This window comes from Aythya fuligula, chromosome 1 (assembly GCF_009819795.1).
Source record: "Aythya fuligula isolate bAytFul2 chromosome 1, bAytFul2.pri, whole genome shotgun sequence".
In the NCBI taxonomy this organism is placed as follows: domain Eukaryota; kingdom Metazoa; phylum Chordata; class Aves; order Anseriformes; family Anatidae; genus Aythya; species Aythya fuligula.
The window spans coordinates 12,824,820-12,839,571 of NC_045559.1; the positions used below are offsets into that span (position 1 = coordinate 12,824,820).

Sequence of the window (14,752 nt, forward strand, 5' to 3'; positions counted from 1 at the left end):
GAGACCCACTTAGCTGTTCACAGCATGCTTACCTGTGAGAGCGGAGGCTCATGCAAGTCTAATTGCATTCGCTGAACTACCTCTAAGAAGTCCTCAGCATGAAAACAAATTACATCTTTGGTTATACGAGGCTGCTCAGACCTACATAAAAGTAAGAGTTGCACAGTCAGAGGCTGAAACTAACATGCTTGCAGATTTTCTTTATTCCCTGTAGCAGGGATAAAGCAAATGAACTAAAAATAAACTCAGCAATTCTACCATAACATATACTTTGGAGAAGAAAGGCTGACTAAAATAGCTAGTTCTCAATCACGAGCTTGTTATACTGATTAAATAAGTTAACAACAATTTCACGTTTATATTTCATTTTTTAAAGAAGTGGCAGTAAACGGAGCCACGAACAGTCAGAGCTCAATACTCTGAGCTGACCTCAGCCTGCCTTGCTGCTGACAGATGCTGGACTTACTATCAGCACTCATCAATGGGGAATACACATCTGCTGCCTCCAAGGACACCATCATACTTGTCAGAGTGCTGCTAACATGGCTTAGTATCTTAGTCTCAGACATAATAGAGCCGATTCTACATTAATCTGCCATGATGTTAATAAGCAGCAAAGGCTGGGCTGGCATCTGCCACAATATCTCCTAAAAAACAACACTAGTACTTGTGTTCACCAGAGAGCTTAAAAGAACAAAACCTAAACTATGGTTTGTCTCAGTATTCAAACTGAGATAGGAATTCACTTGTTGTTCCACAATATCCCCCTGAAATATTCACCATTTTTATCAGAGTGTTTCTAGAGGAATTATCCTGAATCAGTCAGTTAACAAAATGCAAAGGTAGCCAAAACCCCTACCACCTTCTGATCTAAATGCCATACTCCGTTCTTCCACAGGCACACAGAAGATGAAGCTTTGCATGTGTTTGAGGGATGGGGGGGGGTTATTTTGTTGGTTTGTTTCCATTTAAAAATCCACGGATAAGACTCCATTTACACAGGACAAAGCTCGTGTTGGAGTTTATAGGTGCATGCTGAAAAGCCAAGTGTTTCTGCAAGGACGGCTTAGCAGCCAGTAAGAGCCTGGGTTACAGCTTTCTCCCTTCCTCCTCCCCAGGGAGGACAGGCACACCAGGACCTGTGTGGCTGCTGCGCAGGGACACGCAGGGGCTGTGCCAACATCCCCAGTGACAACATCCCCAGAGAGCTGGGCACCCTCCTGCCTCCCCATGGGCACCCAGGACAAGCCCCAAGCGTGGGTTCACCCAGTAAAGCAAAACCCTTTGGTACGTGTCAGAGTATTTCACGGATATTGGAGCAGTCTTCTCAAAACACACAAGGATCACCACACTCTGTACACACGGTACTATTTATGTCCTAGGAAGCAGGCACTGATGTACGGTTTATGGGGCTTTTTAAACTGAGGAGACATGTTTGTTTAATTTAGGCCTTGACCTCAAAGCAAAAAATAGCTAGCTTGAGGCTATTTTCATGAGAAAAAAAAAAGCCTGGAAGTATGCTAGGGATATCTTTCAAATTGTGTATTTTATTTTCAGTTTTGCAAAGATGAAAGCGTTTCTCTCCATTTGGTTCTAAGTACTCCTGAGCAAGTTTTAAGTATTGAAGGCAAAAACCTTAAAGAACCATCTCTCATCAATGACATCAAAATATTAGCTGCATTAACCTCCTTTTTACAATGCAGCTATATACAGTTATGTTTCGTAGTAAATGTTTTTAAAAGATGATTTACGTTAGGCAAGAATATGTACCTATGTCTGGAGTCAGCATCACTTGAAAATGAGGTGAAGAACCAACACTGATGTATGTACAAAGAGCATTCACATGCTAAAAGACTTCAACCCAAAGCAAAGCTTTCACTGCTTCATTTACACCATGTTCTACACTGTATCCTCTATAATGCAAAATCAACGATTTTTGTTTAAACACTACTTTCCTCAGTCTCTGTATACACGTGCAATTTAATGCATTACTGAAATCCTGCCACAAAACATGGCAATTTCCTCTGTTTACAAAAGGGATGCCAGGAAATTTTTAATTCTAAAATTGGAGATTTGTTATTTAGCACAGCAACTTGGAGATTGCATTTTGTACGATCTAAATCAAGTGAAATCATAGCAAAATAATTCATTTAGATGTCCAAAAAGACATTTAATCCAAACTATAAAGTGACCTAGGAAAAAAGTGACCTCGGAAAAACCCATTTAACTCCCTACTAGAGCACTGACAGAACTATTTATGGCAAGAACCTTTTTTCTTTAACCTCATTCTTCAAAACTGCTAGACTTTGTGCTCTAACTTTTCAAAACAGATTCAAGATTACTGACCTCCAGTGCTACATCAGAAATATTCATGGTAAGGTCTGGCAACATTAAACAAGTTCATATGAGCTTAGACAGAAGCACTAACAGCTCCCTAGTCTAGAACACAGACTCAGAAGCTGCCTGCTGAAGCCCACCCAGTTCCAACCCCCTGCTATGGGCAGGGACACCTCCCACCAGCCCAGGTTGCCCAAAGCCCCATCCAGCCTGGCCATGGACACCTCCAGGGATGGGGCAGCCACAGCTTCTCTGGGCAGCCTGGCCCAGTGCCTCACCACCCTCACAGCGAAGAACTTCTTTATATCTCATCTAAATCTCCCCCTTTTTTAGTTTAAAGCCATTCCCCCTTGTCCTATCCCTACACCCTGACAAAGAGTCCCTCCCCAACTTTCCTGTAGCCTCCCCTTTATGGAAGGAAGAGTGGAAGGCCCTTCTCCAGGCTGATCAACCCCAACTCCCTCAGCCTGCCTTCATAGGAGAGGTGCTCCAACCCCTTCATCATCCTCACAGCCCTCCTCTGGACCATCTCTAACAAGTCCGTGTCTTATGCTGGGGCCCCAGAACTGAACACAGGCTGCAGGTGGGGTCTCATGAGGACAGAGCAGAGGGGCACAATCACCTCCCTCACCCTGCTGGCCACACTGCTGTTGACGCAGCCCAGGACACGGTTGGCTTTCTGAGCTGCAAGCACACGTTGCCAGCTCATGTTGAGCTTCTCATCCACCAATACCCCCAGGGCCTTCTCCTCAGAGCTGCTCTGTCTACTCATCACTCAGACTTTCAGTTCCCACAACTGCAAACCTGACAGGCATTTGCTAAGTTCTAAAGCACGCCTGGTGTCACACATGAGAACACCGCTAAGTAATCGGCACAATGACAACACCAGCATTTGTCAGACTTGAAGGACGAGTAGAGTCCTTAAAACGTCTGCTAGTAAGAGCCACAGCTCTTCTACAATTTATGATCTTGTAAATTAAACAAGGCCATAATCCAATAATTCTAGAAATTCTCAAGTAAAGAGCTTGTCATATTTGGGAAAAGAGAAAATTAGTTCTTCCAAGTACTAACACTTCTGTTTGCAGTTACGTTCTCCATCCCCAAAAGCTTTTCCTTTGACAATTCTGTTCCTGTGTGCCCTAAAAGACGCATCATTCTACCTAATATTCACACCTAAATAAATCCCACTTTCAGTCATCAGCAGCTTCTGGATTGCACCATTTACCACTTTATGCTGATCAACTCCATTAACCCAAAAATTTGGTGTTGAACACCTGAATTACCCGGTCCTCAAAGAGCAACCGTGCTACTCCTTCCACAGTTACACAAGGAATAGCACAGCTTTCTACTTCAGTCCTTTAACTTTCTACTTTGGTCCTTTAAAAACCTCACATGGGCCAGAGATTTAATTGCCTCACCGTTCTCTTACTCCATGAGCAGTACTCATAGTTCCACGATCCCAATGAAGTTTGTTTTCTGAAAATCGACATCTTCCCCTGTGGTCCACCAACTATCTCACAACACAGCACTATCTTTTCATAAAGCTGACAGAGATATATTACGGGGTTTTTCCTTGATGAAACAGATCAAACAAACTGACAAAGGCAAATACAATTCCTCAAGATAAACTGTCCACATAAGCATTCCAGGCAGCTGCAGAAGCGTCCCTTAAACACTATCATGGAGGCTTTCTGCCCAAGTAGTCTACCCAAATTATGGATATGTATTACCCTTAATAGCACTCTGCGCCCAGCTCATAAAGCAAGGCATATTTCCTCTTCTTCAGTTTCCTCTGACCACAAAACCCCCAGAGTAAACTCATTTACAAAAGTAAACTATGAGAACGATTCACATCGCGAACACGGCCAGCACTTCTCAAAGGATTCAGCAGCTGTGGGAAGCAATTCCCTGACCTCCAAGTACTTTTCTACACGTATATTCCCTTATAAGCACCACAAAGCTATTTTTTTTCCCCTCGAGCTCAATTCACTCTTACACTAACTAAATACAAACTGATCACACAGTTCAATGAGCTTTGTTTTCTCCTCATAGAAAATATGATTTTTATATATGGCATCTCATCATTAAAACAGGTGTTTTTCCTTTCCTTTTCCTAATCACCCCTAGAATACATTCAACAAAAGTTTAAATCTGTTGAACTATTCAAATGGATTAAAAATTGTCCTTAAGATCAGTTTAAGATTTCCATGCATGTTGCTTCCTTTAGTACATATCTCACAGCTTAAGAATTATGGTAAAGATGATAGAACACCTGAAAATAATTTCAGATATTAAGTAATGGTGTTACATTATCCTAAGCCTTGCTTAGTTCCCTTTAAGTACAAGGAAGTGCCTTTTCAAAACCATACAAATAGCGGGACAGGGGAAGAAGTTACCACGGAGGTCAAATCAAGATTGAAATATTTTCATTTTATGCTGCATTCAGCATTTTCCTCCCATACATATGTCAGTTCCACATTTTTCCTGCATTAAAAAATGCCTTTTCAGTCCTTATACTGAAGGGAAACGCTGATTGCTACTTCCCCTCCCCAAACTGAAGTACTTTCAAGTTTGTTGGATAATTTTGCCTTGTTTTAACTATCTTCAGATCACTTATCTATAGTGATTTTTTCTTCTAATTCCAGTAATTTTTCCGGTTTAAGTGTAGGTTGGATAGATTCTCTTTTCCACAAGTTCCAACCTATGAGAGAAGATGGCTTTAAATCTGAGAAGCATAAAAGGCAGGGAAACATTTTTAGAACGTAAATGAACATGTAATTATGTAATGATTTTGAGGGGAGGAGAATCTTGTTATGGAGAGATAGGGTGAGGATGGGAAGATCCCGCAGACATTTATTTACTGTTGAATTCTTACTAATTTCCATGGGCACTCAAGTTAAATTTTTTCTTGATAAAGCTTCGAGCATCTCCTTCTCTTCCCCCCATCCGATTTACACAGTATCCCAACTATAGTTCTACCACTCCTCAGTCTTAATTCACTCCAGCTTCTCACAATCAGAGCAAGCAGGAAGTTTAAGGCTCCAGCTATCATCAGCCTGATGAGGAAGTGAACAGAAAGATCTCAGAGCCCAAAATAAAACCACAGTCTTCAGAGCAATCCAGTTCTTCCCCGATGGCAATTATTGTATTTTCTATTGCAATGAATCCAATCACTGTAACACAAATTTGCATCATCTCATCCAGAGGGAATTCAAGTCCTTTAAATTCTAGACAGGAAGGTAAGAAGAGCAAAAGATGTTCTTTGTGTTTTACATATGTAAAAGTAACCTCCAAAACTAAAGGTTATTCTCCTAAAAAAAAAAAAAAAAAAGGTCAGAAGTTCCTGAAAAACGACTCCGTTCTGAGCCAGGGAAGCCACATGACTAGGGTTTGGGGGTTGTTGTTTTTTTTTTTGACCACAATGTAAACAACTTCTAACAAGATAGATTCATTTCCTGAGTCACATACGGGAATTTCAGAGAGACACCAAGGAATATCACACAGCCTCCAGAAGGATCCTTCTTATGTGACCTACCATACATAAATCAGGGCTGTAGCAGCCACAACCTTGAAGCAGAAGCATAAAGATTCACAACAGACAACCCAAAAAATTGCCAAAAGGTTTGTCTGCACCTCCAATGCAGCAATCCCAGTCCATCTACATGTGCTGTTTACAGCAATACAGAGTGCAAAATGTTTTTACATCCAGTGGCAATTTAGTTACAGCAACTCAGTTATAGCTATTACGCTGTCATTGCAAGGCACCTTTCTAGCTTCAACCACACAGCAAAGCTGTAGCCCATCTGGCAGAGGGCAGACAAGCACACCTAGCACACACAGATAAAGGGGAAAAAAAGTCCAGTACCTACTAAGTCTTATCTAAGTCTTATTTAAGTATCTGTAACACTAGGTCAGCTTATTCAGTGCTTTGACTACTGATAATAAAGAGAAATTCAGGTAAATGTGTCTCAGAGGCCTAGCTGAGGAAGTCAAACACCACGTACCACTCTCCACAGTGCACAGCCTTCAACACTCCCACAGCAGCGGTGGTCTGGCGTTCAAAACCTTGTCCTATGTGATCTGCATGGGCGCGCGTCCGGTCTTCAAATAGCATTTCACGGGGTTCACTGGTTCGAGGTAGGTACTGCAAGTTTTTTATTTCATTGGTAGTTCTGTATAAGAAAAAAAAAAAACAATACTAGTGACATGGAAGTTTCCCTTAATTACTTCATTTCTACCCAAGGCTGCGGGAACATACAGTCAAATGAGACAGCAACGCTTAAGACAAATAAAATATGCAATAAGCTAAGCAAAAAAAAAAAATCTGAATGCTGATGCAATATTAAAAAAATAGTCAAGCTCTAAGTGCACTGAAAGACCCTAATGACTGTCTCTCTCAGTTACATGCCCTAACAAAGGGTCCTGGAGCTTCATTGCCTGAGCCATGCTGTAAGCGCTCTGGTTCCAGCTCAGCTGACAATACAAGTAACAGTGATAGACACCTCAGCTGTCCCTCAAGTAGTTTGATTGTTCAGTTTTCACCAAACAGCTGGAAAACGTGCATGTGTTTTTAGTTTCATGTTGTAGAGCTGGGAACGAGAAGCAGAAATAGATCATCTCTCCAGGGCTTAACGAACGTGGATGACACAATGCAGGGGGAAGCAGAGCCACAAGAGCGTTTCCTGTCCAGCTCCAGCCCACACTGCGTGCTGCAACACATTTCCCAAGAAATGCTCTGCTTAAAACCACAGGACAGCCAAGGTTAGAAGGGACATCTGGAAAGCGTGCGGTCTGCCTTCCCCTGCTCCGCCAGTGGGTTGCTCACAACTGCGTCCAGCCACGTTCTGAGCATCTCCAAGGTCACAAACCACACAGGCTCCGGGCAGCCTGCTCCAGGGTTCAAGTGCCCACACTGTAAAGGTGGTTTTGTGTATGCTTGCTTTTGTTTCTTATTTTAAATAGAAAATCTTTTATTTCAGCTGATGTCCGTTGCCTCTTGTCATGCCACAGGGCACTGATGAAAATAGTCTGACTTATTTTCTTAAACAGCCCTCCGTCAGGTGCTCATACACATTGATGGGTTCCCAACTGAGCTTCCCTTTCCCAAGGCTGCACCCCAGTTCTCCCAGCCACCCCCTTGCGTGTCACCAGACCTGCTCCAGTACGGCCGTGTCTTCAACTAGTGAGCCCCAAATTGGGCATGACATCCCAGATGTGGCTCAGCAGAGGGCAAGAATTGCCTCCATCCCTGCTGGCAGTGCTCTTCCTAACCCCGTCCAAAAGGCTGTTGCTCTGCTTCAAAGGCACGCTGACAGCTCACGGCCAACTTGGCATTCACAAGGACCCTCAACTCTTTTCCTGTCAGGCTGCTTTCCAGTTGGGCTCCAGCCTGCAGAGCACAGGGTTATTCCTCACAGCTGCAGGACTCTGCACTTCCCTGAGTTAACCTTGTGAGACTTCTGCTGGCCTGATGTTCTCCAGCCTGTCAAGGGCCCTCTGGCTTGGCAGCACAACCCTTTTGTGCATCAACTGCTCCTTCCAGCTTTTGTTGTCCACAAACTTGCTGAGGGTGTTCTCTGTCCCATCATTAATTAATGAAGGTGTTGACACCTTTGGCCAATGCTCTTCAACACCTGGAGTGCTGCCCACCAGCTGGACCCTGTGCTGCTGATCACAATCCTTCGAGCACAGCAATTAAGCTGGTTCTCAGTTCACTTCATTGTCTATCGATCTGGTTTGTTCCTCATTAATTTGAATTTGAGAAATTTATGAAAAATAGGTGCCCAGTGTAGAAAGCCTTTCTAAAGTCAAGATTAACACCATCCCAGCACCCCCCTCATCCACTGAGCCAGTCATTTAGTTGTGTAATAGAACTGAGTCACGGATTCACAGAACACCCTGACGTTGAAGGGAGCCACAGAGATCTTCAAGTCCTGGCTCCACACAGGACCACCCAAAAATCAGACCCTGTGTCTGAGAGCGTTGTCCAAATGCTCCTTGAACTCCAGCAGCTCGGTGCTGTGCCCACTGCCCTGGGGAGCCTGTCCCAGTGCCCGACCACCCCCTGGATGCAGAACCTTTCCCTAACCCCCAGCCTGACCCTCCCCTGTCCCAGCTCCATGCCGTTCCCTCGGGTCCTGTCGCTGTCCCCAGAGAGCAGAGCTCAGCGCCTGCCCCTCCGCTCCCCTCATGAGGAAGACCATCAGGTTGGTAACGCATGATTTCCTCTCTGTAAACCAAGGCTAGCTACTCCCAATACCTTTTTTGTCCCTTATGTTTCAAAATGGCATCCTTCCAAGGGTCAAGTTGATGTTGACCAGCACACACTTTCCCCAGGTCCTGGCTTCTGCTTCTCACCCCTCTAAAGGATCAGTGATATTTGCTTTCTCCCAGTGCTCGGGAACCTTTGCCAACTGCCATGACCTTTCAAAGGTAATTGAGAGTCGCCTTGCAACGACACTGGCCAGCTCCCACAGCACCTCTAGGTGCATCCTGTCAAGCCCCAGGGCTTATGCCTTAATCTGTTCAGCTCTCCTCCCTTGAAGGCAAGCAGTCCTTGCTCCAGACCTTCCCACTGTCTCTAGGACCTGGGAGCCCTGAAGGCCAATCTGGCCAGTAAAGAGCAGGGCAAAGAAAGCTCCCAGAACCTTGGTCTTTTCTATGTCCTTTGTCTCTCAGACCTTTGCCCCATTCAGCAGACAGCCTAAGTTTTCCCTACAACTTCTTTTGCTGCCCATATACCTGTAGAAGTCCTTATTGCCCCTTCACATCTTGCCAAATTCAACCCCAAATGGACTTCGGCTTGAAACTTCATCTCCTCCATGGTCGCTGTCTGTATACTCCTTCTAAGGCATTTGACCTTGCTTCCAGTTCTTGTCCCCTTCATTTTTATACTCGAATTTTAAGCAAGAGAGCTCCGAAGACATCACGTAGCTTTCAAGTTCTGCAGAGGCATCCTCACTCTTAAGCTAGTACTTATACCAGTAACACAGCGAAGTGTGAAGATGGCATTTAATGTTGCACGTGTCACCCTCCTGATGAGAGAGAAGCTCTTGTCCCTTGAGATCCTTAAAGATTCTGATCATGTTTAAGAGCAGGGGTGTTAATACCCATCTCCTAGCATACATCAGCAGTTCGCCTACTTACATTTCTCTGCATTTTTCACCTCGCTACATCAGAAGTTTGTTGCATGGACGAAGTGAGGAACATTTAGACTGCTCTGTAACCTTAAGTTTTTAAGTTACAGAGAGAACGAGCACCTTACTTGTCCAGACAGCAAACAATTAAAAAGCAAAACAAAAACATCACCACCAATAACAAAAACAACTCTCACAAAGCAAAGCAACATAAAAGTATGTATTTTAAGAAGACTTACAGAAGTTTAGGATAAGATAAAATATTAACCAGCAAAAGGTTTGGAATAAAGTGAATTTGCAAACCAACCAAACACTCATCAAGCAAAAATATTTCAACGTACCTCTTCCTTTTGAAAGGTGACTTTGGCATGTCAGCCACGGGGATCATCTGTTCTCCCGGACGTACCCACATAATGGGACCATCATCACTGTCTTTACGACTCTCTAACTTTAAGCTAGAAAGCGTTCCCCATGGCAGTGTACACTAATGGGAAATACAAGGCACAGTTTTTAAGTGAGTTACCTTTTTTTTTAAAGCAGCCTCTGTCACAATGCAAACATTTATTAAGCAACTCAGTTATCTAAGTGAATATCTCACTTTATTACAAGAGTACTAGAGAGCGTTGTCCCCCTTCTCCCACCCTATTCCCTTCTGTCCTTACTTTTAAGAAGGGTGATTCTTCCAACATATCAAGGAATTCAGGAAAGTAATCCCCCACTTCCTCATCAACTGCTCCAACCAGGCTGATCTGTCTCATTGGGCCAGCTCTATACGTACCATGAGAGTATGTTCTTTTTACCTACAAGTAGAATATGACAATAAAAGTTACATCAAGGTCACTACCACCCAGTCTGCATTCAATAAATACCTTTAATCTCTGTGCTTACATTTTCTGATTGATATCAAGTCCTACACAGTCCTCATTGTACTCAAGATTATTGAGCTCAGTTACTATGAAGTCATCACCAAAGACAGAAGTTCTCATTAAAGATGCATGACAACTATCTTCTATATTTTAAAGTCTGAAAGTAAGACGGAGTAAATATTGTCTTTCAAGAAAATAATATTCCAGAAGTAGCAACTGTGAAAGACTGTTCAAGTATGTTCTACTCAGTGATAAATCATCATTCTTACCTGCATTACCTATCTACCTGATCTGCACATTTAACTCACGTCCGAGTTTTCACTTTTTCCTCTAAGACTTCCGCAGCACCCTGATTTGCAACTAATTAAACAATTCTGCTCATCACCCTCTCCAGTACGGCCACTGTGTGAGCCCATTAACTGCAACCGATTATCACGGTGAAGACAATGCCCAAGTAGAGTTGGTACAGGAAGAGAAAGAAGGACAACTAATCCTTCATTTTCCTGTCTTCTGCTCTCCTCCCACTTGAAGGGCTGTAACATTCAACACCTGTTTAACAAAAATCTCATTTCAACCTTGAATAGGAAAAGTACTGTATTTAAAATAAACAAAGCAACAGAACTTAAACTGATCTGTCTTAAGTGATCAGGACCACTCTCTCTTAAGCATCTGATTCCCTATTTAACAGGCTGAACACAGCAGCATTATCAAACGAAATATGATCAGAACAGAGGGGAGAGCAGATGGATTACAGCACAAACCAACAAGGCATTTCCCTTGCACTGCATCTCTAGGCATTCTGCACACAAAGCAAGAAGAAAAAGATGCAGGGAAAACAGGTAATGAAGTACAACAGAACTCTGGTCCTCAGCCAAAAGACTGCTCACGTTTCCAGAGCTCTGTTAACTATGACAATGAGGAAGGTAATTCACAGCAGTTCCAGAAAAGACAAAACCATACAATATGGATCAACATCGTGCCCTTCTTAGAAGCTACAAGGATGTATCAAGCTGCCTTCCAGAAACTGAGAACCAAACCCTCTCCTTCAGATCCCCCTGTCACACATGCCCATGCCATGGAGGAGGAACTAAAAGGAGGCCTGTAGTGGGTTTACGTGGCAAGGTTTTGGTAGCAGGGGGTGGCATAGGGGTGGCTTCTGTGAGAAGGATCTAGAAGCTGCCCTGTGTTTGGTAAGGGTCAAACTGCTGACCAGAGCTGAGCCAGTAAGTGATGTTTTAAGCCTCTGTGAGAGCACATTTAACACAGGGGGAAAAAAAAATAAATACTGCACCACAGAGAAGCTGGGAGAGTGAGAGGAGTGAGGAACAGCCTTGCAGACACCAAGGTGAGTGCAGCAGGAGGGCAGGAGGTGCTCCAGGCAGGCAGCAGAAGTTCCCCTGCGGCCTGTGCAGAGGCCCCTGGTGGAGCAGGCTGTCCCCCTGCAGCCCATGGGTCCCACATGGAGCAGATCTCCACGCTGCAGCCCCCCCAGGGGTGGAGGAGCCCCCGGTGGAGCAGGTGGATGTGGCCTGGAGGAGGCTGCGGCCCATGGAGAGCCCCCACAGGAGCAGGCCCCGGGCCGGAGCTGCAGCTCGTGGAGAGGAGCCCACGCAGGAGTAGGGGGTCTGGGGGGAGCTGCCACCCACCCATGGGGGACCCGTGCTGGAGCAGTTTGCTCCTGGGGGATGGACCCCGTGGTACAGAGCCGTATCTGGAGTTCTTGAAGAGCTGCTGCCTGTGGGCAGCCCACACAGGATCAGTTCGTCAAGGACTGCATCCCGTGGGAGGGACCCCATGGCACAGGGGACGAGAGTGACCGAGAAGCAGCACTACAGACTGACCACAACCCCCATTTCCCCATTCCCCTGCACTGCTTTGGGGGGAGGAGGTGGAAGAGGATGGATAGGGGATAGGTGCTTTTGGTTTCTTTCCTTTGTTTCACTTCTCTAGCTTGTTAGTAGGATTTATTGCCTGTTATTATCTCCCTATGCCAAGTCTGTTTTGCCCGTCACGATAATTACTGTGCGATCTCCCTGTCCTTATCTCAACCCTTGAGCCCTCTGCATTGTATTTTCTCCCCGTTCCTCTTTGAGGAGGGGGAGTGAGAAAGCGGCTGTGGTGGAGCTCGGCTGCCCACCCCAATAAAACCACCACAAGGCCTTCACAGGGTACCTGAGCTGATTAACGGCAAGCCAGAGCCACACTGAAAAAAAGCAGTACTGCTAGAAAGCAGCATTCCCCTACCCCCCAAATCCATAGTCATACATTCCTGCAGCTCTTTTGCGCTGACACCTGCTGATTTGGTGGCAAGTCCTCAGCAAATACCCAGTTCTGCTGAATTTCCACCAACTCAGCCCGCAGGGGTGTCTGCTCCTGCACCAAGTGGCAGGGGCTCACAGGACTGAAGCAATGGGATAAGAAAGGGACAGCCCTTTCCTTAGTGGCTTACTGCACATCAATTCCACAGTAGCCAGAAAAACACCTTCTAAAGGTGCAGCTAGCCACAGATTTGTCAGTTTACTGACAAACCAAAGATGTAAATGGGTTGTTCTCCTCCTAGCATAAGTAGCTGAGCGTGCTTAGCATTCCACCACTCCTGGCCAGGACGTGAAGCTGCCATGTACACCTACATGCCTTAACTTTTTCCTTAGGAAAGAAATGTAAGAGCGAGACCATGAAAATGAACGCCTAGCTGGAAAGAACAAGAGGCAGCCTGGCAGAGGAGGCAGCTGGTGGCAGTGAGCATCATCTTCTGCAGCAGCCATCTCCAACTGCTCACCCTCTTCCACTGCATTTTCCTGCAGCAGCAGACGTGGTTGGTCTCTGCTTCAGAGCTGCCAGCAAGCACAAGATGACTTCCAGCTGCCCTTGAGAAATTGCTCTCCCATCTCTCCCATGGGCTGGGCACAAATAGAATAGCTCAGCTGGAAAGGACCATTTAAAGATCATCCAGTCCATGGCAGCATTACAGCATCCCAACTCTAGACTCGTGCCATTGCAGCCCATGCCCTTAAATGGCACATGTGATTAAGGTAAAGCATTAGAAAAACATATAAAAAGAGGTGAGGTCACTAGTAGAAAGGAGAACTCACTAACAAAATAATTATTTTTTTCTCCACAATTAGACTGCTACTAAGTAATAGTGTGAAAAAGAAAAAAAAAAAAGACTTCTACTCATGTTTAAGCAATAACAAAAGTAAAATGAAACCTCTTAAAGTAAGGATAATCTACATCTAAGCATAGCAGCATAAGATATAAAATAGCATAGAAGATAGCAGCAATGTTTTCTTACTCTTACCCCTACCAGCACCATCTTTTTGCTGATTTGTTCATAGGAAGAGGAAGATTACCCTATGTAATTCTAAACTCTCCAAAACAATGCTGATACACTAAAAGCAGAATAATACATCAAGTTCCATACATTAAGTTGTACACCAACCACAGAATCTGATTTACCAATTCTAATGTCACTAGAACAGGGTAAACACTGACATGTATGTTACAAGTTTGCTCAAACAGTTGGATCGATCTAAATCCAGAATAAAAGAAGTGATCACTGACATGTAGCTTTTCTATCATATGGTCAACATGAGTGGAATCACACACTCAGGAGAACCAATTAAAAATAACAAAAACATTAAATAACCATAGAAATAAGCTGAGACGTAAGAATAGCGGGTTTTCATTTCAACCCAAGTGCACAAGCAATGCACTTACAAATTTGCACCTTAGAGCAAGGAACAATCCAGCTTCGTGTTCGCTGTTATTGCACTTATTCTGCTAACTCAGCAGCAATAGCCAGGGATGCCCAGGACTCAATGCAGTGTTTCTTACTTGGTACACTTGGAAAAAGGTGCCCAAAAGGCTTTCTGTTTTGCTTGCTACCTCTTTTCAAATCCTTGAAAGCTTACATCTGTTTCAGTTCCATCATTTGTTGAAAATAATACTCAGAATTACTCAGCTTAAGAATACTTATAAATCTGCTTGCTCTTAAAGCTTATGTATTCCTTAAGGGTCTTTTAGTCAGTTTGGGGGATCAGATTAAAACACCTTGACAGTTTTATGGTTTTTCAAAGGTGATTCATTATCACCAAAGCTTGAATTTCAAACATACCATTTCCTAAACAGAATTTTTAGGAGATGCATCTCAAGGCTTTTTATTGCAAGAGCAGTTCTACCAGAGCCCTTCTACCACTTACTATCGCTTCACATACTTCACATTGCAGCTGAAATCCTCAAATAACACAGGATGGATAAGCCAACTACTTAAAAGCAAGATGACCTATTGTTATGTACTCCACTGACACACAAACAGTGAAGCAGTTGATAAAGAATCCCAAAAATGAATTAATGAATTAATAGCATCAATGAGAAACCTTCATGGAAAACAACCTTGCAAAGCAAAGTAGCAAT

At 44.0% G+C, this 14,752-nt stretch overlaps 1 protein-coding gene across 1 annotated transcript in view; it reads right to left on the reverse strand.

Moving 5' to 3' along the window:
* RSBN1L (round spermatid basic protein 1 like) overlaps window positions 1-14,752 on the reverse strand; it is a 51,935-nt gene that overhangs the window by 4,409 nt on the left and 32,774 nt on the right. Inside the window, exons 4-7 of the mRNA XM_032190990.1 lie at window positions 10,136-10,273; window positions 9,815-9,957; window positions 6,342-6,509; window positions 33-141 (exon numbers count right to left, since the gene is read on the reverse strand). Of these exons, the coding sequence (XP_032046881.1) occupies window positions 33-141; window positions 6,342-6,509; window positions 9,815-9,957; window positions 10,136-10,273 (558 nt within the window). The remainder of the gene's footprint in view (window positions 1-32; window positions 142-6,341; window positions 6,510-9,814; window positions 9,958-10,135; window positions 10,274-14,752) is intronic.